The sequence below is a fragment of the Drosophila persimilis genome, unplaced genomic scaffold, assembly GCF_003286085.1.
Source record: "Drosophila persimilis strain 14011-0111.01,24,50 unplaced genomic scaffold, DperRS2 tig00000000-arrow-pilon, whole genome shotgun sequence".
Lineage (NCBI taxonomy): Eukaryota > Metazoa > Arthropoda > Insecta > Diptera > Drosophilidae > Drosophila > Drosophila persimilis.
In genome coordinates this window covers 291,488-310,636 of record NW_020825288.1, presented here as the reverse complement: position 1 = coordinate 310,636, position 19,149 = coordinate 291,488, and the positions used below count along the sequence as shown (strand labels likewise).

Below are 19,149 nucleotides of genomic sequence, written 5' to 3'. Positions count from 1 at the left end.
GTCCGAACTCACCTCACTCCCGCAAAATACACCACACACCCTTACTCACCGCCCGACATGCGTGTGGTGGAGGGTTGGCTACCCAGAGCCTCTGCATCCGAATCCATGCGAAACGTTCGCGCATTTTGCCGTCGAGCGTTGGCCAACGCGGAAGAATTTCGCATTTGAATTTTTCATTTGGAATTTAGGTTCGGATTTGAACACGAGTGCCATGAAATAATTAATAAGCAAATTCAGTGCGAATATCAATGAAATGCCAAACTAAAGCGCTTGGAAAAGTTTTCCATCCGAATTTTTATTGGCACCGTAGCCGACAAGTGTCAATTGAATTAGCGCCTTCGCGGACAAAAAAAAGAGAGATTATCAAGGCGCAACAGGTTATTGGTGGCTGTTGGTAGCGGTTGGTGCTATCTGTGTTAGTGCTGTGCAATCAAGTCCCGATCCGGGTGCAGTCTTCCTATCGAGAGGCAGTAGTAACTAACAAACCCATCAAAGGGACTCCTCCAAAAGTGCCAAAGAGCAAGGAGCATAAAAGTGATACACACAGAAAAAGTCGATCAGCGATCGATTCCCGTGTTTCCAGGTAACTAGTTTTTCTCTCGGCAATTTGCGGCAGGCGTCTTTATAGCACTCTTTATTGCCGAGCATTTGTCTAAATAATATAAATGTGCTCGCAGTGGAAAAGTATACAACATATGCTAAGCCCCTAAGGGCCAAATAAAAATCAATAAGATTCGTACATATTAGGCCCAACTCACAGGCCAAATAGGGTTTACGCTCTACCCCGAACCGCACTAAAAATTAACCCAAGAACCAATATCACGCGGACAGAGTATATCCCTCACCTGTTGCTTGCACCGCATTTCCGAGCAAGGGGTAGATATCGCCAATGGCTAATTGATAACTGTCATATCCGGGCATCGTTCATCCATCGCTTCTCCGCATGTCCGCCAAATCCCATTGGCCGTGTCAGTGGCAGACCATTAAATCATCTCGAACAAACGAATTAGCGAAATGACTGCATCAATAAACAGAGTTCACCTGTTGCGCCATCCCATCCCATACTAACCCAGCCTAGCCCCAAGTCAAAGCCAACTGCAGTTCGCATTCGATTAAGACGAATCTCGCATCTTCTTTCCTGCCCGCTGCCCGAATTATGGCAAATTTTCGGAATTGCTCTCGAACCGAAACTAGTCGAAACGAACCGAGCAAACCTAGTGAACATCAAAGCCCTCTATCTCGACAAACAGCCTGTGAGAAGCGGTCTATCTATGAGTATCTATCTATCTACATACACATAAGGTATCTGAAACTACTACTTCGGGTATCTAGCAGATGCACGCGGCGCTGGTATCCGCTATTCCCATGCCAGTCCGTACAGTGAGGGAAAAGGGGGCGTGTCGGGGGCCAGACACCGGGTTGGAAGACCGCCTTCTGTTGATTGCGCCTTTGTGTACAAATTAATTAAATTAAAAGTTTCCGGTTAGGCCTCCAAAAGCCACTGCATTCGGTCAGTATTGCATTCAGTCAGTGAAAGACACAATGCACTTGCGGACGGGCCCGAGAATAATCAAAGATGACCGCGCCCTTACGTTGAACTTTCACTCAGGGGACAGTACGAGTCTGGGGCTATATTTCAGCCACTTTTCAAATTCCAAAGGCTTAACGTTGGGTTCTCACGTATGGCCTTCCTCTACAGAGAGCGAGTGTTCGCCCAGCCATAGAAGGATTTATTTGGTCTCCACCTTCCCTTCTGGTACGACCTGGCACTACCAGATACATTTAGTCATGTGTGTCTATCCATCCCAATTGCTTCAATAAATATTCCGTAAGCAAAAGCCCGGTCAACATCATCACCATCGACAACGACGTCAGCACATGTCAAAATTCAGGTCCGAAACCGAGTCGATGCCGAGAGCCGCTTTTCATTTGGCTAGAGTTGGCCAAAGTCAACACAAGACACATCTGATTCCGATTCGATTATCCAAATTTCAACTAAGTCACGAAGCAGTAAACAGCCTGGGATTTTAGCAAGTCCGCAGTGGCGGGGGCACAGGCAAACATAAGTGGGCCGCGGCCTAAAATTAGCATTCAATTAGAAGATAATTGCAATGATAATTTCGCCCGCAAGCTCCACCTAACAATGTGCCAAAAAGTTGGCTCGAAAGTGTCGCCGATTTACTCGACCACGCCCTTACGGTCTCACGGACCCTCATCCAACCCCCACTTTCAGAGCCCTGACCGAGTCTCCATTAGAGCGACTCGTGTCCTTGTATGAGTGTTCAGTTAATGTGCAGTCGACCTTCACGCCAACTAAAGACCAATTGTCAATATTTTGATAGCGATAGAGGGGGGTTTAAGGTGTGGGGCATGATGAATATGCTGGCGACATATTGCAAATCCCAGCGGATGAACTCGACCGACTTGCGGGGCAGAATTTGGTAGTGAGGGATAGTGTAGCTCACCTAATGTTGACATCACTTAGCCATTTAATAGCTCTCTTTATGGGTATTTTTACAACCTGATGATAAAGACCCAAGTGCACTGAATAAAGGGAGCCACGCCGAAAGGACGTGTGCTTGAGTGAGTTGCTTTAATTCGCAAAAATTAAGCGCGGCTCTTTAGCCGCCAGTCTGGATTGTTGCTTTTGATGTGACTGTGGATGAAGGGTTGCTTTAATTCGCAAAAGCGGCGTCAATTGCCATCGTCATTATATCCGAAGTGTTCCCCAGCCACCTTGCTATGCAACTACATTTGTGCCGTCCAATACACAATACATATTCAAATTGCAATATATGCAATTACAATGAATTTATCAGAGGAAGAGCAAGAAACCAATTAACAACTTTTGGAGTATACCGCTTATGTCCTTTCATTCGTCAGAGCAAATAAACTTTCATATTGCAGTTGTCATTGCAGCTTCCAACCGAGGATTAGTTCCCTCAAATGATGCCACCACATGGGGCAGCACTCAACAGGGAGGGTCAGTGGCGCGGTGTTGACACCTTGAGTGGATTACTTGGGCTGCTCTTCTTCTTTATCGCATGCACCGCACACAAGTCAGCACAAGACCAGCCACCCTAAGCATCGTCTGGCCATGCCGAATATAAGAAATTATTATATCTGAAAATTTTACATAATACAAAAATAGAACAAAGCGTCGAGACATGATTCAGAGTCGGCCCCTCGCTGTTTGCTCGTGACGAAGTCGGTGGAGGACGGAAGGGGAAATAAGATGGGGGCAAATCAATGTACTGTGCAAATCTTCGCAGCCATCAAGAGTCACCAGTGCTCGGAACAGCAGAAATTGGAAATCAGGGAATGCGATGCACATGTTCGTCGTGGTTGCTACTCGGGGTCCGACTCTATGTGCAGGTTCGGATTCGGGTTCAGTCAGCTGGTCACTTATAACATTTGTCTGCCTGAATAATTAACAAGTGGGGGCGCTTGGCCTGAATTAATTATGCTCAAATTGCTGGGAAACATTTGGACGCCTCTACCGGCAGATATGGAAGTAAGCAAAACAGTCATTGGTATCGGGGCAACCGCTCAAAGTGATAATTCACCCTTTTGGCACCTCAAAGAATGGAATATTGTTTGTTGATGTATGTTATTAGTCCCTCGTATTCATAGAACATCTCTCGACCCATCTAATTGGTGACTCAACACTCAATTGGGTACCGGGTGGAACCAGCCCTCGACAATCCAGCTGAGGCACCAAAATTTGCTCTCTATATCCATCGATTGATATACAATCGACATGGCTGGGCGCCATGGCTTACCTGAGCTGGTGCACGTCGACACGCGACAATCCTGTTCCCATCCAATTCACTTTAACGTCATGGCCCAAAAATGTGCGAATACGAATTGGATTTTAATAATTTGTATAACTGCGCATCCCAGAATATCGACGGGTGCTACTGCTGGCTGTGCTACTGCCATTTTTGGTCCGGTATTATAAATATCAGTTGAACAATTCTATGGCTGACAAAGATCGTTTAAATGCAAATCCGCCAATCATTAAAACGATTTGAATGGCATTCGCACAGTGAAGGAAAAGGAACGAAATAGTGGGTGGGGGCTCAGCACGCTGCCTGCATTAATGTATGTGCAACTTTGTTGCGCTACCAACCCCGGCTGTGACTATGCGAGTCACATCCGCCGGAAATGGGAAACTTCAGTCCAAAGCGGCTAAGACCAGGCAAAGACAACTTCCAGTGCTGCCGCTGTATCTGCCAAGTTATTAAGTTTCAACAAAGTGCGCCACTTGTTGCCCTGCTTTTTGTTTTAACTACGGCACCAGCACATAAGCAAAAGGATAATGGATGGCCCTCAATGGTCACGTCCACAAGGGCTATAATGAACATCTCCACACATCATTAACCGACTATTGCCGGCCTATGGCTCCATCCCCAACTCCCGGCTCCAGTTACAGGCAATTGATGGTGGGTAGAGAAACTGAAGGTCTGCTTTTGGGCATCATAATTAAATTTAACTGCCAGCAACGATGGAAACAACTTCTGAGTACTGAAACTTCGGCTTAACTTGCAAAGACCTTTCCAGTCGACCAACAAGTGGATGAAGGAGTGAAGTTGTGTTTAAACATCGTTCAAAGAGATTCTTTCAGAGCTGACCCTCGCTAGGTTAATGCGCCATAAACAGTGAAAACCTTCTTCACACTCTCTCACCCAGACATTCCTTATACTCTCCTGTTTGTCCTCTCACGACATTCCCAATGCAGAGCTGACAGGACATAAGCTCTACAGTCGCACAGGGACTCATGTATTGGGCTCCTCGTAGCTGATGCGCAAAACTTTCGAAATAGGGTGGGGACAGGGACCTGGAGGGAAAAGGACGACAGGCCGGGGCCAGGAGCAGCAAGGCGGCAACTGTAACGAGCTGCGTGTCATTGCGCCAAAATCAACAGAAATGCAAACGATGTGTGCTGCCCTCCGTCGACGGAGATGTGGATGCTGCTCCCATTCCAGGTGATGGCGGATGGGTGAGTGTTGACAATGAAATACCAATCTGCCAAACTGCCAAACCACATAGGGAATGTCCAGGATGAGGCTGTTGTAGAACAAGCAAACATCAATAGAATCTTTATAGGATCTATAAATATTTGCGCTCTTCTTCTCCTGAGCCGTTTTTCGCCCGATTTCTGTGTCAACCCCTTTAAAGAAAACTCAGGCAGATGCTTATGCAAAGCCTTGACTTCATCGCCTGCCATTTGTCCTTGGCAGCGGACGTCTTATGCCGCCTTAAAACATTGGGCTGGGAGGAGTCTGATGGATTTGGCCTCTGACTCTTTTTGACTCTTCATGCGTAAGGCGAATTCAATCACAGGACCTCCTAATGGCAGTAAAGAAAACAAGAATCAGCATCAAGGGAGAGGAGGCTGGGAAGTCTCGCTCCTTTATGGTTTCCACTGAATAGAAAATGAAATTAAGATGGCAGCTGGCATGGAGCAAGCGCTGCATCTGGGGAATTGGACCATGCAGGAATTGAGTCCCGAAATATTGTTCATACGCACCCTTGTAAGGTCAGCAGCAAGAAATGAAAGCAATAACGCCCTATATTGTCCAATTGTGGTACTGTCTGTCTTCCTGCTTGATTGATTTGACTGTCCGCTCGCTGTTCAACCACCCTCCGATAGGGTATTGGGTCCCACATATGAATGTGAATCAATGGGGAAGCAGCGTCGAACCCGAAAGAGCATTGCTAGCAACGTTTTGTGCGTACGGAAATAGCAGGTCCGAAGATAACAAACTCATAACATTTAATTACGTACAATTTACTCATATGTTAACACCACTGGCCGGCCAAAATAGTGGAGAGAAGATAGCAGGTTGAAAGGCTGATCTCGTATTTGGCAGGACAAAAGGTGAGAAGGCGAAGGGAATAGGCCCACCCTATCGCTATCACTATCACCCGTACTGTGACTGTTACTGTCACCCCGTCACCCTGTCACTGGGCAATGCGGTAGCCGCCGGACTTTACTCGTGTCTCTGTCATATAACTCTTAGGCCGATTGCTGACTGCCGATTGCCGAATTGAGAGCCATCCTTCCCACTTCCATGGCATAACTTAGCATTGTACATTGTATTGCTGGTGAGGTATTATTCACCCGGGACTTTTGCTGGGCGTATTTATCTACTGGCAGCAGGGACATAGCCAGACCCGCGGTTGACTTATCTATCAACATGCCAGCGCGTTGACATGGGAAGCTCGTCACATGTGCCCCGGAGACTATAGGGGTTTCCATAGAGCTGAGTCCGGAACTGGGCGAGTATTCATTCCTGCCAAGGGGATTCCGAGTACCCTGTAGGACTGGGCTAGTATGAATGTCCACTTCCCCTATTGAGTTGCAGTCCCTCGCACGTGACGGTAACATGCAATGCAAACGCAACTAGCAATTGCAGACCTGAATTGGGGATGTAATGCATCGGAATCCGATATTAGCAATGACAATTTGGAGATAACCACTCTGTGACGTGGGAAGATTTTAGCTATTTATGGTGCTGGTGGATTTAATACTACCCAACGTAGTTTCATTCATTGCCTACCAATATCTGCCCACAATCAAAATAGGCTCTTGAAATAGATATAGGGTAAAGTGGGTTACAAGGGTACAATAGAGTAAATTGAATGAACTATTTCAATTATAGAAGAAAAACCTTTATAATTAATTTGCCAGTTTAGCAAAGCAGGAAGAATTGGCGCATCATGTCCTCAGGCTGCTTGCGCGCTGTGTGCGGTTTCGCTGCAGTTCTCTCGTGGCTTTAATTAAACGTGTGAAGTGACGACGATGACCACGCACAAAAAACGCAACGAAGACAAATGGTCCAAAGGAAAATGGAAAATAAACTTAAAGCGCACTTTCTTTTGACGCATAAGGAGAGATACATTTAAATCCGAAATTCTTAGACCAGGAGCAGCAGCTACAGATGAAAAAATGCAGATGTTTATTGAAACTCCTATCAACTATACAACTTTATTGAGGGCCAGTGGCAGGCGCATGTATGGAATGTTGGCCGTGCTCTTGGTCTTTCATTTGTTATCACAGCCGTAATTTTTCACCACCGTCTCCCTCCCAGATAATGTCGTGTAGTAGAAAAGCGTTTTATCTGCTGACAAGCAACGTGGAGAGGGAAGAGGTCCCGGACTTGGTCTGTCGATGCAACGAGCTGGAAACACTTTTTGGGTTATTCTCTTGCAGCAAGACCAAGAAAAGAGAACCAATTTGATGGCGACAGGGTAATAAACAGAAACTGATTTTGAAAGTTTTTGCACTTGCAACTAAAAGATTCGAGGGGGGATTAGGCACAGCGAGGCCTTGGATTTCGTGGCTCCACCTCCAACCCTGGCATGCGCCTGACAAATGCGCAAAGTTTAAACAGTTGCAGGAGGCCCTAGATATGGAGCGTATGAGAAATGGCTGAAAGGAGCCATGCTGCCTTGAGCATGAGTACTGCGTCTTCTTGGCCACTGTAAGCCAATTTGGATTCCGCTAACCAGTCACGTACTAAGCACTAACAAGGCATTCCATAACCCATGGCCCAGGCAGTGATTCAAATTATGGCCATGTCAAAGCTCTGGCTTGTGATTCTGCTCGTCATTCACAGCGCCTCATAAGGCACACCTAATGAATTCAAACAATTTATATAGGTTGGAGGTGTCGAGTGCAGTGAACTGGTCCGCTCTTAGGCGGCGACACCTTGCGCGCTCCGTCACACAGCCCACGGCCACGGCGATCGCTAATTGTGCTTGCCAAATTAATTAAATCAGCACCCTGTCGCAATTGCAGTACCATTTGTTGATTGAGTTTTTAACAGAAATGGAAATAGAAATGGAATGGAATGCAAATGCCGCCTGTGGCCTTTTGTCTGTTGCTGGATAGCTCCTGGTGCTCCTGGGGTCGTGCTGTCCTCCTGCTCCTGCTCGATTGAATTAATTAGGCAAAAGGCAATTAAGCGAATCGACTTGCTCCAAATGTCGACCCAGCTTAACACGCAAGCGAGCTCGGTCCACGGGGAGTTTCGTTGAGACAGAGCAGGAGGATAACAGCTATGTGAAAAAGCAACATAAATTCCATTGCCAATAAGTTGGGCAATAAGTGAGTGTCTTCCATAAGGGCTGGCTGAAGAACACCGATAATTTGACAAGCCTTTCTACGAGGAAAGTCTCAGGTCAGAGCGGGTTAGTGTCTGGCCCTAAGTGCTCAGGCTTGATGAAGTGCCTACCCCACACTCTATGCTCTTCATTTTCCACTTGCTGCTTTTCACTTAGCGGCAACTGCCACGACTAAGTTGATGAATCGTAAGACCGCAAGGAGCAAAGCGAGCAGGTCGAAGGTGGGCCAATTAAATGGAAAACGTTTCCATGTACCGCAAATTGTTGTCATAGCTTGATGGATGCACTTTCACAGCCAAAACCCTCGACCAAATGATTGAGCAGTCAGCTCTTTTAAACTCAACTGCTCTTCCCCCAATGTAATTTTATCTTGCTTTTGTTCCTAGTAACTATAAAATAGGACCAATTCACACGCTTTTTGATCGATTTCCATGACTTCCCGCTGTAGAACAAATCCCAGTCCATGCTATTATCACCCCCCGCTGCTCCTTGGCTCTCTCCCGCTCGGGCTGCGCCTAACAGGCGCGATATCCTTGCGGATATACACGCTTGGATGCTCGGTTATTTATGGGGTGTCAATGACTGTGTGTGCCTTCTGGCCCAAGTTGCGTCCTCGCCACTCCCATCTCCGCTCCAGTTCGATTGTCTAGCAATTGATTTTGTTGCTGTCCGGGACTGGGCCCCAATGTTTACTTTTACGGCTTTGTATTTGCTGCATACAAAGGAGATATCGAAAAAATACTCCGCATTCGCGTAGGTAGGGTAGTCTCTAATATGAAGATGAGTACATACATATGTATTTATGTGCAATATATACACTATTTTCTATCCCTAGAAGAACTGCGTAAATTTGAAACCTTGAGTGTTTTCAACATAAACCTGATTATTGATTGCCTTGAAAAACACAAAAGGCTGGAGTGAGTCAGAATTATGTTTTCAAGAGTATCTCACAGTCGGTGCATTGAAAATGGGATTTGATGCCATGTTTTCTAGTCACTCGCCGCTCGTCGTTATCGATATCGAGTTCCATTTAACGTATTTTTGGCAAATATTTATCAATTTATTACATTAAAAAATTACCATTAATTAATTTTTCCCTTTCATGAGTATGAGTAACAAACGTCCCGAACAATGTTTAAGTTTTTTCTCTCTTTGTACCCGGTACTCGGAGAATATAAAACCATGATAGAGTAGGCAAGCTTCTAAGGGATCCAGAGTCTAGTGGATTGACGTGAGGGTGATCGCGGGTTGGATCAGAGTTAAGAAGGTAGCGAAATAGAAGTACACGTCCGTTTAAGTTTTTTTCATAATATATAATATAAATTTCATAAACACATAATTAAAATAAACGGCAGAAAAATTAATTAAATAATGCGTTGAAATATGCATATGTGTATATGCATGTTTGTACATACATATATGTATGCATAAAATAGCTAGAGCTTTTGAGAGACTAACTTATTACTTTCTAATCACGCACTCACACACAGACACATACACACAGTAGAAATTCTCCTCTAGACGCTTTTGTGATAGACGCTGTGATAAGAGTGCAGCGGCGTGGCTTAAAGCTCGGCTTGGAAAGTGAACTAAGTAGCTGTTAAGTATATATTCGAGTATATAGGATAGATTTCCTATTACTTATCCCCACACTAGCTAAAGAGGTGCGTAAACTTTGCAATGTAATCCATGAGTATGTAATCAACTAGTTCTGATTTGAATTCTGATTGAGAAAATTCTGGCACATTCGCCGTAATAGGATAAGTTTATAATGATTGAAATAACAAAAAATTACAAGAACTGCGTTTCATATCTTTATTTTTCCAGCTAATACACTTCCACACTCCCCTGTGACAGCTACAACAAGGAACAAAGCAGATACAGAAAAGAAAACAAAATTAATAGAAAACATCGAGTAGCACTGAGGACGAGGCAGCCGCAAACGGGACACCGCAGCTGAGTAGAAGCAGAGCGTGGACATGGCGTATACGCAATGCGCAGCATGTGTTATTGCTCTCGCTGCTCCAGCCATGACCATCTCGAGTCAATTACGAATTTTAAAATTTAATTGAAATTTACACGGTCCGTTACCTCCCACACGGTCAATTAGCCAACACTCCCTCCTATCGGCCTTCAAGGCTCGGACACAGAGCTTGAGAAAATGTCGGAGTTCCGATACCTATCGATCACGGATCTGTCCTTTAATCTGCCAATAGCTCCGCTCCATGCCGCCGCTAAGACAGAGGAGCCGGGTCTATCAGACAACCCCACCACCGAGCTAAACATTCCCTACACCGTCTTCGAGATTCTTGTGGCCATCGTGAGCATCATCGGCAATGTGCTGGTCATAATTGTGTTTCGCCGTGAACGGAAGCTGCGCCGCAGGACCAACTACTACATCGTCTCCCTGGCCATGGCCGACTTCCTGGTGGGCAGTCTGGGCGTACCGTTTGCCATCCTAGCCTCCATAGGACTGCCACACAACCTGCACGCCTGCCTCTTCACCGTCTCCCTGCTCGTGGTGCTCTGCACCATTTCCATATTCTGCCTGGTGGCCGTCTCCGTGGATCGCTACTGGGCCATCCTCTATCCGATGGCATATTCGCGCAACGTGCGCACCCGGACGGCGATTTGTAAGTTCAAGGAAGAGGGCGATATTCTATCTGTTCTGTCCCCATTGTTGAAAGTAAAAGACTGCATCCCTGATGGGCCTTTGTTGCCTCGCTACTAATGATTTTGTCTGACTTTTCCTCTTACATTGTTCAGCCTGCCTGCTGTCGATGTTTGAGTTGCGGCTTGGCTAAGATAAAGGCATGCTCATCCGGCCAACGATTAGAGTGCAGCAGATAGTACACAACTCTTTAACTGGTATTCCAAAGCCACGAAAGCCAATGTAGTGCTCTCCGGATATAGATGTTGATGCCGTTGCAATATCCCAATGGTAAATGCTTTCGCATTTACTTGCATTGGGGACCACACTCCGCCCGATGATGTTATGCTCTAATGTGTCCGCAACACTCAGCGACCGTCCAAGTTTTACTAGGGGAAACGGCATGTGCGTCATTTTCCCAGTTCAGACGAGTTTAGTTGGCTCTCTTTGTCAATTCCTATTGGCCAGTATCCCACGGCCACTGTGACGTTGGAGGAGCTCCCTTGGCGGGCTTCGGTTTGTAACCCTTTGCTTATCATTCGCCCCTGCTGTCTGTTGCAGTCATCATCTCAATGTGCTGGGTGGCCGGCACGATTGTGGGCTTCCTGCCGCTCTTCGGCTGGCATGCGGATGTGGCCCATAACCAGGAGTGCCTATTTGTGGAGGTGATGGACTACGACTACCTGGTCTTCCTGTATTTTGCCACAATCATCACACCGGCGCTGCTCATGCTGGCCTTCTACACGCACATCTATCGCGTCATCATCAAACAAGTGAGTTCAACACCTGCCCACGCAGGTTGGCTGGATCCGAATTGGTCATGCTATATCATACTGCTCTCCACGTAGGTGCGCCAGATCGTGACTATGAATCCCGCCTCGGACCTAAGCCGGCGCTCCTCTACAGCTCCCATGCAGGTAATGCCTGGAAGGGGCGGTCATGCCGGCACAATGCTAAGGGTACTGGGAGCAGCCCGCAAGCGGGACGTAAAAGCCACGCAGAATCTTTCCATTATTGTGCTATTCTTTATGATCTGCTGGATACCACTGTACACGATCAACTGCATCAAGGCCTTCTGCCCTGACTGTTATGTCCACCCCAAGCTGACGCTCTTTTGCATCATTCTCTCACACTTGAATTCGGCCGTAAACCCTGTGCTCTACGCCTATCACCTCAAGGACTTTCGAGCAGCACTCAAGAACCTGCTGCTCAAGATGATGGGCGTGGACATCGACCAGCAGGCGGAAGCCACCCACAGATTCTCCTTGGCCAGCCAGCACCGCCTCCAGTCGATGGACTCAAACATGCGCTCTACGCAGCCGCGCCTCTATGTGGGTGAGTGTGAGTGCGCGTCGTCTCCCGGCCAAATCGGCCACTTAGTCCAAAGATCCAGCTAATGACTCATTTTCCCTGCAGACTCACCAATCTGGCTGCGGCAGCAGCAGGAGGCCCTCAAGAACTCCCAGCTGCTTCCCAAGTGCGGCGTAGTCTCACCATGCTTCAACAACATCAACCAGACGGTTGCCGCCGTCGCCTCCGTTACTACGGATATGGAGCGCGAGATGTGGAACATAATGGAGGCCTCCAGCGGAGCAGAGCTGGGCGAGATAAGCTACGAGTTCCCGATCCCTGCGGGACTGAGTCCCAAGCGGGAGAGCGATCACGACAGCAGTATCTCTATCCCCCCGCGTACTTCACCTGATAAGCCTGCCAGTCTTCAGCCCGCTACACATGGGATGCATCAGCGCTGTGACAGCGTCTACTCATATGACAACCACAACTACTCCTCCAGCCAGGATGAAGATGACAAAGGCCTGGTCGATGAGGACGGTGACGACATAGATTTCGAGGATGTCTTTGATCCAGGTACTCCCAACCAGACTGGCGTGGATCCCGCTGAGCTTCGCCGATCACTGGCCATCGTCATGCGCGAGAAACTCCGATCCGACGATACGGACTACCAGAATCAGCCCAGCAATATACACGAGCTGCCCTACGACCCGGACCTAGCCCTTCAGCAGGAGGGGGCCAAGGGCAGACCATGCTCCACCCAGACCTCGCCCACCAATGGCCCGCTTCCACCTCTGCTTCGGGCAAAACTCTTTGCCGGAAATTCCAACAGCCTCCCCGGGACGTCGCACAAGGAAGCCAACACCCCCACCCCCGGCGTCTACGTAATAGATAGCGAAGCTAGCCCGGGCTCAACAGGCCACAAGCCAAAGTACCGGAAGGGAACCGCCCTGACCAGGAACTCGCTCAAGAAAAGCCGCTCCTGTACCTGCAGCAACAACCCCAAAGGGCGTTCACAGGGCGATGGAAATGGAGAGGTAGCCCTTTCGCTCAACAACAACAATAATCTCAGCGATCCGCAAGAGTCGCCTTTAAACCACCACCAGGAGAGCTTCTTCAGCCCTCTGAGATCCGTAAGCAGCCTTATGCACCATTCCAACCTGTTTCACCTCTTCCAACCGCATGCCACAAGAACCACCTCAACTTCGACGAACTCACCGGGACCGTCAACGCCCACACCTGCACATCTCCTGGCCCGCGACGAGGCAGCCTCAGCCTCCTCACCATCCCTGGCCACTGCTAGTGCGGAGAGCTGACCAGTGGACGAGGGCAATGGCTCCAACCGGAGCAGTCCCTAGACAAATACTCGCAAGTCTAAGCTTCTATTTTAAGTACTTGATGGTTCTCATTAGTTCCCTTCCGCATTAAGAAGACCTTAGCGGAATTAGACTTTCGAGTTCAGTCGGATCCATCGATAGCGGCGGTTGAGTTGTTAGGCAGTTATGCGCATTTATTTTGACTACGAATTAATGTATGGACTAGCTAATTCTGTAAATAATCTTTAATGTTGTTGTAGTATAAAGTATTTATGTGCAAAGTCGATGATATAAATTTGTTCAATTTTACTGTTAGCCCCTGTTTGTATATGTGTACCGTGTATAGTATACGGTGTATCAACATATGTATGTATATATGTTTGTGTACACCTGAACGTCTGTGAAAACTATGTTATGAAAGCTATTCGAAATGAATTTCACCGTTGAAGTTAAATCAATCCTATACACAAAATAAAAAATGCTTAAAACAGAATTTCAATAGATTTTGTTAGTATCGAACAAAATCGATATTAAAATTCATAGACCTCCTAGAAAGAGTATATTTATTTCATGTACAAAAGCTTAAGCAACAGCTGTTCTGCTGTTTCGAAAGCTTTGGGCCTCGTTTCGGGTCTTGGCTGAAGCTAAAAATAAGCAAGTCTATCGATAACTCCAGGTTTGAATTTTTCAAGCAAGCTGTTCCCAAGTGTACATTTATTGAACTAATCAACTGCGTCTAAGTTAACTTTATTTGCGATACAAAATGATTCAAATTGTACGCGCGACCCGTGGAAGAGGAAGAAGCGTCTGGCACACGCATCAGAGTGGCCCGCTGTCCCGCGCAATCATGGACAACAACCCGAGCGCTGACATATCGGTGGACTTGCGCCTGAGCGTTTCATCGAAAGCTCACAAGCCAACAGCTGTTTTCCCAAAGCTTTCAAAGCGCCCGTCGGAAGGTCAGAAGAAGGTTAGCAAACTTCTTAGCGAAATTGTAAGTAAAAGAAAAAGTTGACGGCGAATTTCTAATCATTTCATTTCTTTCAACACTGCCCGTATCGAAATTACCGTTTTCAACATCTAACTAACTTACTCTTGCATTCTTGCGGACCCGGCCTGAAGCTCTACGCAAACTTCAGCACAGACAGCAAAATGAGCGCCCGAAAATTCTGCGTGGGAGGCAACTGGAAGATGAACGGCGACCAGAAGTCCATTGCGGAGATCTGCAAGACTCTTAGCGGTGCCGCTTTGGACCCTAACACTGAGGTGGTCATCGGCTGCCCGGCTATCTACCTGATGTACGCCCGCAACCTGCTACCCTGTACCGTGGGCGTGGCGGGCCAAAACGCATACAAGGTGGCCAAAGGAGCCTTCACGGGGGAGATCTCTCCATCCATGCTCAAGGATATCGGGGCGGACTGGGTCATCCTGGGCCACTCTGAGCGTCGCGCCATCTTCAACGAGTCCGACGAGCTGATCGCCGAAAAAGCAGAGCATGCTCTGGCCGAAGGTCTAAAGGTAATCGCCTGCATCGGTGAGACACTGGATGAGCGCGAGGCTGGTAAGACCAACGAAGTCGTCGCCCGTCAGATGTGCGCCTATGCCAAGAAGGTGCGCGACTGGACCAACGTGGTTGTCGCCTACGAGCCTGTGTGGGCCATCGGCACTGGCAAGACTGCCACCCCCGAACAGGTGAGTAATGACGGAACCCTGCATCCATTCTGCTTTCTTACCCACCAAACTTTTAACTTCAGGCTCAGGAGGTGCACGCCTTCCTGCGCCAGTGGCTGACCGACAACATATCCAAGGAGGTTTCCGCCGCGTTGCGCATCCAGTACGGTGGCTCTGTGACCGCAGCCAACGCCAAGGAGCTGGCGAAGAAGCCAGACATCGACGGCTTCCTAGTCGGCGGTGCTTCCCTGAAGCCCGAATTTGTTGACATCATCAACGCCAGACAATAAGACGCATCCTACCAATCCAATGCAGCAAAGAAACTGCCCAAAGGGAGCGGAGCGGGGGACCCAAACCCTCCCACTTGCATTATGCATTACGCACCTTATCTTGTTTGTTGTCATTACCGGAAGTCCGGCAGATAGTGTCGGAAAGTAGACATGGAATATAGTCGAAAATTCTCAGTTCCCTTGCGAGTAAACCTATACACTGTTGTTCATCGTATATCAAATGTTAAATTATTTGAGCTATAATTATATTTACGCTACTCACACACAAGCTCATTTTCCAAACAACTTGACTATGCATGTTATTAATGGAATATAAAATAGCTGGGGTCTTGCTGGTCCAACGAAAGGTGCACCATGAACGCGATAACTGATTATGTAGTTTCTGATAAGGGTTAAAATTCTTAAACTAAGCAACGCTCATTTTCGAAACTCTGTTCCAGATGACCTAGTTTTAGAGAGATATTGAAACCTAGTGACCTGTGTTATATGTTATATCCTCGTATGTTCGGACATTGACAGTACCTGGGAATTTATTGCCTCTCAATCTTTTCTACACACGTTTTTTATGTACTGACCGAGGAGCTTTATAGTTTTAAATTTTAGCAAAGTTTTACCAAATCCGCAGACAGTAAACACAATTATAAACTCAATTTTTATATAAGTTTTACGCCTGCTCACCATGGAGCCCACACAGCAAACCTATAACTTCGACGTACTACTGGTCCAGTCTAAATTGTGTGAACCCGGTACGAGTAGTGACTACACTTACTCCATTCGGCTGTTCCAGAAATTTGAAGAGCTTCCCGAGGATCGTATGTTCGTGGAGGATTTCCCAATGGATCCTCTGGGTCAGTTTGTGGCCAGTCCCTGCGAGCTCATCGGCATTTTGACCTCGAAGGGGGTTTGCGTGACGGTTAGCAAAAGCGGGAATCTCCTCGGGGCCGGTAGCGCCCTGTTGACCCCGCTCTTGCTCCGCCAGCTTACCGATCCCACCTTTCTGGTCACCGAAACCATCCATCTAGATCTGTCAAAGGATAGGAAGGTGATTGAATCAGTCGAGATTATCATCAAGTTTAGCTCACTTCAACCGGAACTTGAGTGAGTATTCACCGAGTATTCGTGCATCCTATCAAGAATACTTAGTATGTTTTTTTGCCTATCTCAGCCCCGGACTTGTGCCCCTCGGTTGCTACGATGTTTGTCGGCCCGTTGATAAGTCCATCAACTATCGGGACGTAATCTTCACCCTAGGTCGCTCTGGTAAGTGTCCGGGCACATCGTGCATAACGGACCAGCGGCTGATGTCACATACCGGTGCCCCATTCCAGTGCGTTCACAACGACAGCTCGCGCGATGCCGGAGAGTGTGGTTGCACAGTAGCGGGTATTGAAATTCCCCCTGACCCAGCGGTGCACAGGGAAAAGGAACAAGGAATGCTGAAAGACCTGTTTAGGGAGCTAGGACTCGACAAGGCGCAGATTCCCGCTCCGCCTTGCAATTACGAGGAGTCCAGACGGTGGCACTGCCAGCGTTCATCACCGGTGAGCACGGACACAAACTCAAGTGACTGTCTTTATGACACTTGGTTGGAGGAAAAAAAGCAGAATTCGGGCAGTGGACGGCTCTGCTTATCCGCATCGCAGCAGGAACTGATCCGCAGGAAGTTACTGGGTTCCTGTGACACGAATGAGCCAGAACTAAAGCAGGAGAAGTACAAGCGCCCGAATATTTGCCGCCTTTGCCAATCGGACATTAGCTGGCTCCCAAAAGTCGCCGGCTGTCCCTACTGTGGTTACAGGACTTTTGATACCATGGACTCCTGCGAAGAGCCCTACGACGTCTCGGCCACTGCACAGCAGCTGCTCCGTGACTGCCTCCGCAAAGAACCCTGTATAGTTTTCTCCGAGGAAGATAGAAAAGCTAATGCCAACTTACCTGACCCTAATCCCAACCTCCCTGAAGCGTGCGGATGCATGTCCGGACGGATCTGCACACGCTGTCGCATTCGCAAATTGTGCGATCAGTTCTTTACAGAGCAGGAAAATAGGTCCCAAAACGCCCGCGTAATTCAAAAAGACGGAAGTCAGCTAAAAAAGGGACAGTCACTAAAAAACATACCCTCGAGCACGTCGCAGCACCGCTCAAAGCTGATCACGATTTTCAGTGAGATGCGCAACATGTACGGTAAGAAGAAAGAGCAGACGGTGTCCGAGAAGAACTTACACGATGACCCCAATGCCGCGGCTTTTCGCGAAGAATGTGAGGCGGCATGCAACAGCACAAAGTTAGCTGGGGATCGACGCCGAGCTCGACCTTCGCTGGGAGAATCACTCAAAGGGATCGAAAAGGATTCGAAGAGGAAGAGCAAGAGAAAGAATCGCCAGGCTCGACTCCTCCGTTCGAGATCTAAGCGGTGAGCTGTGTTCGCATAGGACATTCCCAGATAATACATACTTATACAAACATTATCGGCTCCCCAGATACACGTACTTCGATATTCAGAAAAAAAAGGTGTGTCCCCACATTGGCCACAGACGATGCATCAGTGACAGCAAGTACACCGGCTACCGCAAGGTTCCCTGCCACATGGGCTGGATGTGGACAAAGAGCGATATGGCGCGCTTCAAGACCTGGCGGCCGGGTGCAATTTCCAGGCCAATACGACAACTGATGGCTTACTTCCTCAAGGACTTCCCCGTGGATACCATATGCCTCTCGCGCTACCACTACCGGAACAAAAGACCCGATCCAGAGGATCCATTGCAGGAGGCACTGGTGCAACATCCTACGCTGCACATTCTTAAGAAACGGGACGAATATATCATCACACTGCGTCCCCTGAAAGACCCACACTCGCTAGCGCTGTGCGCGAATCCCTATGCGGATATGAAGCCAGTGGTCTTTCGCATCACAAAGGATCCCAGTGCAGCCAGGCTGCGTGAGATGAAAATGCTCCTTAAAGAGAAGGGATTCCCTCCTTGCAAGTGCAACAGGCCAGTAACTAGCTGCTATTGTCGCAGTCACATTGACAAAAAGCGCCTCGAGTACGAGGTGGAAAGCATGCTTAAGCAGCGGGGATGGCCGGAGAAGATAAAAACATTCTTCTACTCCCCAATTACAGGTGATGAGAGCGACAGCGAGGAAGAGTACGAATTCGGAGTCACTCCGCCTGCTGGGGTCATCAAGCCAGAACGACTGAAGAAGTCCCACGTGAAGCACACTGAAACGCAGTACAACGAAAACGACTGGGCCATGCCCAGTATGTTCCCCCATCCTCCGAATCCCTACGTCCAATACGGCGCCTGCGTGCTCGGTGAGCGAAAGAAACGCTTCGACTGGATATACGGCAAGGGCAACGTACACCAGGAGCCCAAAAAGCCTATTATGCGCAATAAGTCCAAGACAAAGAAAAAGAAGACACGGCCGGGACGCCAGGCAGGGGGATTTGATGACCCGAATATATTCCTGGCCCAATCTTCTACATCAAAAAAAAACTGGCACAAGTCCAACTCTCTCGACATGTCTTCCTTTACAAATGTATCCATGCAAATGCATTGGCATTGACCCGATCCTAGAATATTTCGACACTCCAGATACTCATAGGAGCTCTGAACAATAAAGCTCGGAAAACTAGGCATTTAACTTATACCCTTATTTGGTAACCCATTAGACTCGACTTGAACTAACTGGACCACATACAAAAACAACATGTAAAAAAGTTCTGAGTAAAAAAATCGGAGTAAAAAGAGTGCCCTGAGATTTTCTTTCAGCAAACACTGTTTTTTTTAGTAGGACTCGT

General features: G+C 47.7%; 3 protein-coding genes across 4 annotated transcripts; all 3 read left to right on the top strand.

Moving 5' to 3' along the window:
- Nucleotides 1-255: 255 nt before the first annotated feature.
- On the top strand, nt 256-13,684 carry LOC6595047 (G-protein coupled receptor moody). 2 transcript variants are annotated; one of them, XM_026990947.1, is made up of 5 exons: nt 256-583; nt 9,961-10,766; nt 11,345-11,556; nt 11,632-12,118; nt 12,200-13,684. In XM_026990947.1, exons 2-5 carry the CDS (start codon nt 10,295-10,297, stop codon nt 13,387-13,389), a joined length of 2,361 nt encoding a protein of 786 aa, XP_026846748.1. In that variant the 5' UTR covers nt 256-583; nt 9,961-10,294; the 3' UTR covers nt 13,390-13,684. The 2 variants fall into 2 exon arrangements, with proteins under 2 accessions (XP_026846748.1, XP_026846743.1); XM_026990942.1 differs by having other exon boundaries at nt 11,632-12,124.
- A 537-nt stretch (nt 13,685-14,221) lies between these two features.
- LOC6595048 (triosephosphate isomerase) lies at nt 14,222-15,635 on the top strand. Its single transcript, XM_026990960.1, has 3 exons — nt 14,222-14,383; nt 14,512-15,081; nt 15,144-15,635. Exons 1-3 carry the CDS (start codon nt 14,237-14,239, stop codon nt 15,348-15,350), a joined length of 924 nt encoding a protein of 307 aa, XP_026846761.1. The 5' UTR covers nt 14,222-14,236; the 3' UTR covers nt 15,351-15,635.
- Nucleotides 15,636-15,713: 78 nt separating this feature from the next.
- On the top strand, nt 15,714-18,996 carry LOC6595049. Its single transcript, XM_002020536.2, has 3 exons — nt 15,714-16,448; nt 16,516-17,763; nt 17,831-18,996. Exons 1-3 carry the CDS (start codon nt 16,030-16,032, stop codon nt 18,912-18,914), a joined length of 2,751 nt encoding a protein of 916 aa, XP_002020572.1. The 5' UTR covers nt 15,714-16,029; the 3' UTR covers nt 18,915-18,996.
- Nucleotides 18,997-19,149: the final 153 nt, after the last annotated feature.

Bases quoted from the DNA above. Each gene is read 5' to 3' on its own strand.
- LOC6595049 (XM_002020536.2), top strand. From the start codon at position 16,030: ATGGAGCCCACACAGCAAACCTATAACTTCGACGTACTACTGGTCCAG. The intron at 16,449-16,515 runs GTGAGTATTCAC...TGCCTATCTCAG, and splicing joins TCACTTCAACCGGAACTTGA to CCCCGGACTTGTGCCCCTCG. The intron at 17,764-17,830 runs GTGAGCTGTGTT...TCGGCTCCCCAG, and splicing joins CTCCGTTCGAGATCTAAGCG to ATACACGTACTTCGATATTC.
- LOC6595047 (XM_026990942.1), top strand. From the start codon at position 10,295: ATGTCGGAGTTCCGATACCTATCGATCACGGATCTGTCCTTTAATCTG. The intron at 10,767-11,344 runs GTAAGTTCAAGG...TGTCTGTTGCAG, and splicing joins GCGCACCCGGACGGCGATTT to TCATCATCTCAATGTGCTGG. The intron at 11,557-11,631 runs GTGAGTTCAACA...CTCTCCACGTAG, and splicing joins ATCGCGTCATCATCAAACAA to GTGCGCCAGATCGTGACTAT.
- LOC6595048 (XM_026990960.1), top strand. From the start codon at position 14,237: ATGGACAACAACCCGAGCGCTGACATATCGGTGGACTTGCGCCTGAGC. The intron at 14,384-14,511 runs GTAAGTAAAAGA...CCCGGCCTGAAG, and splicing joins GCAAACTTCTTAGCGAAATT to CTCTACGCAAACTTCAGCAC. The intron at 15,082-15,143 runs GTGAGTAATGAC...TTTTAACTTCAG, and splicing joins AGACTGCCACCCCCGAACAG to GCTCAGGAGGTGCACGCCTT.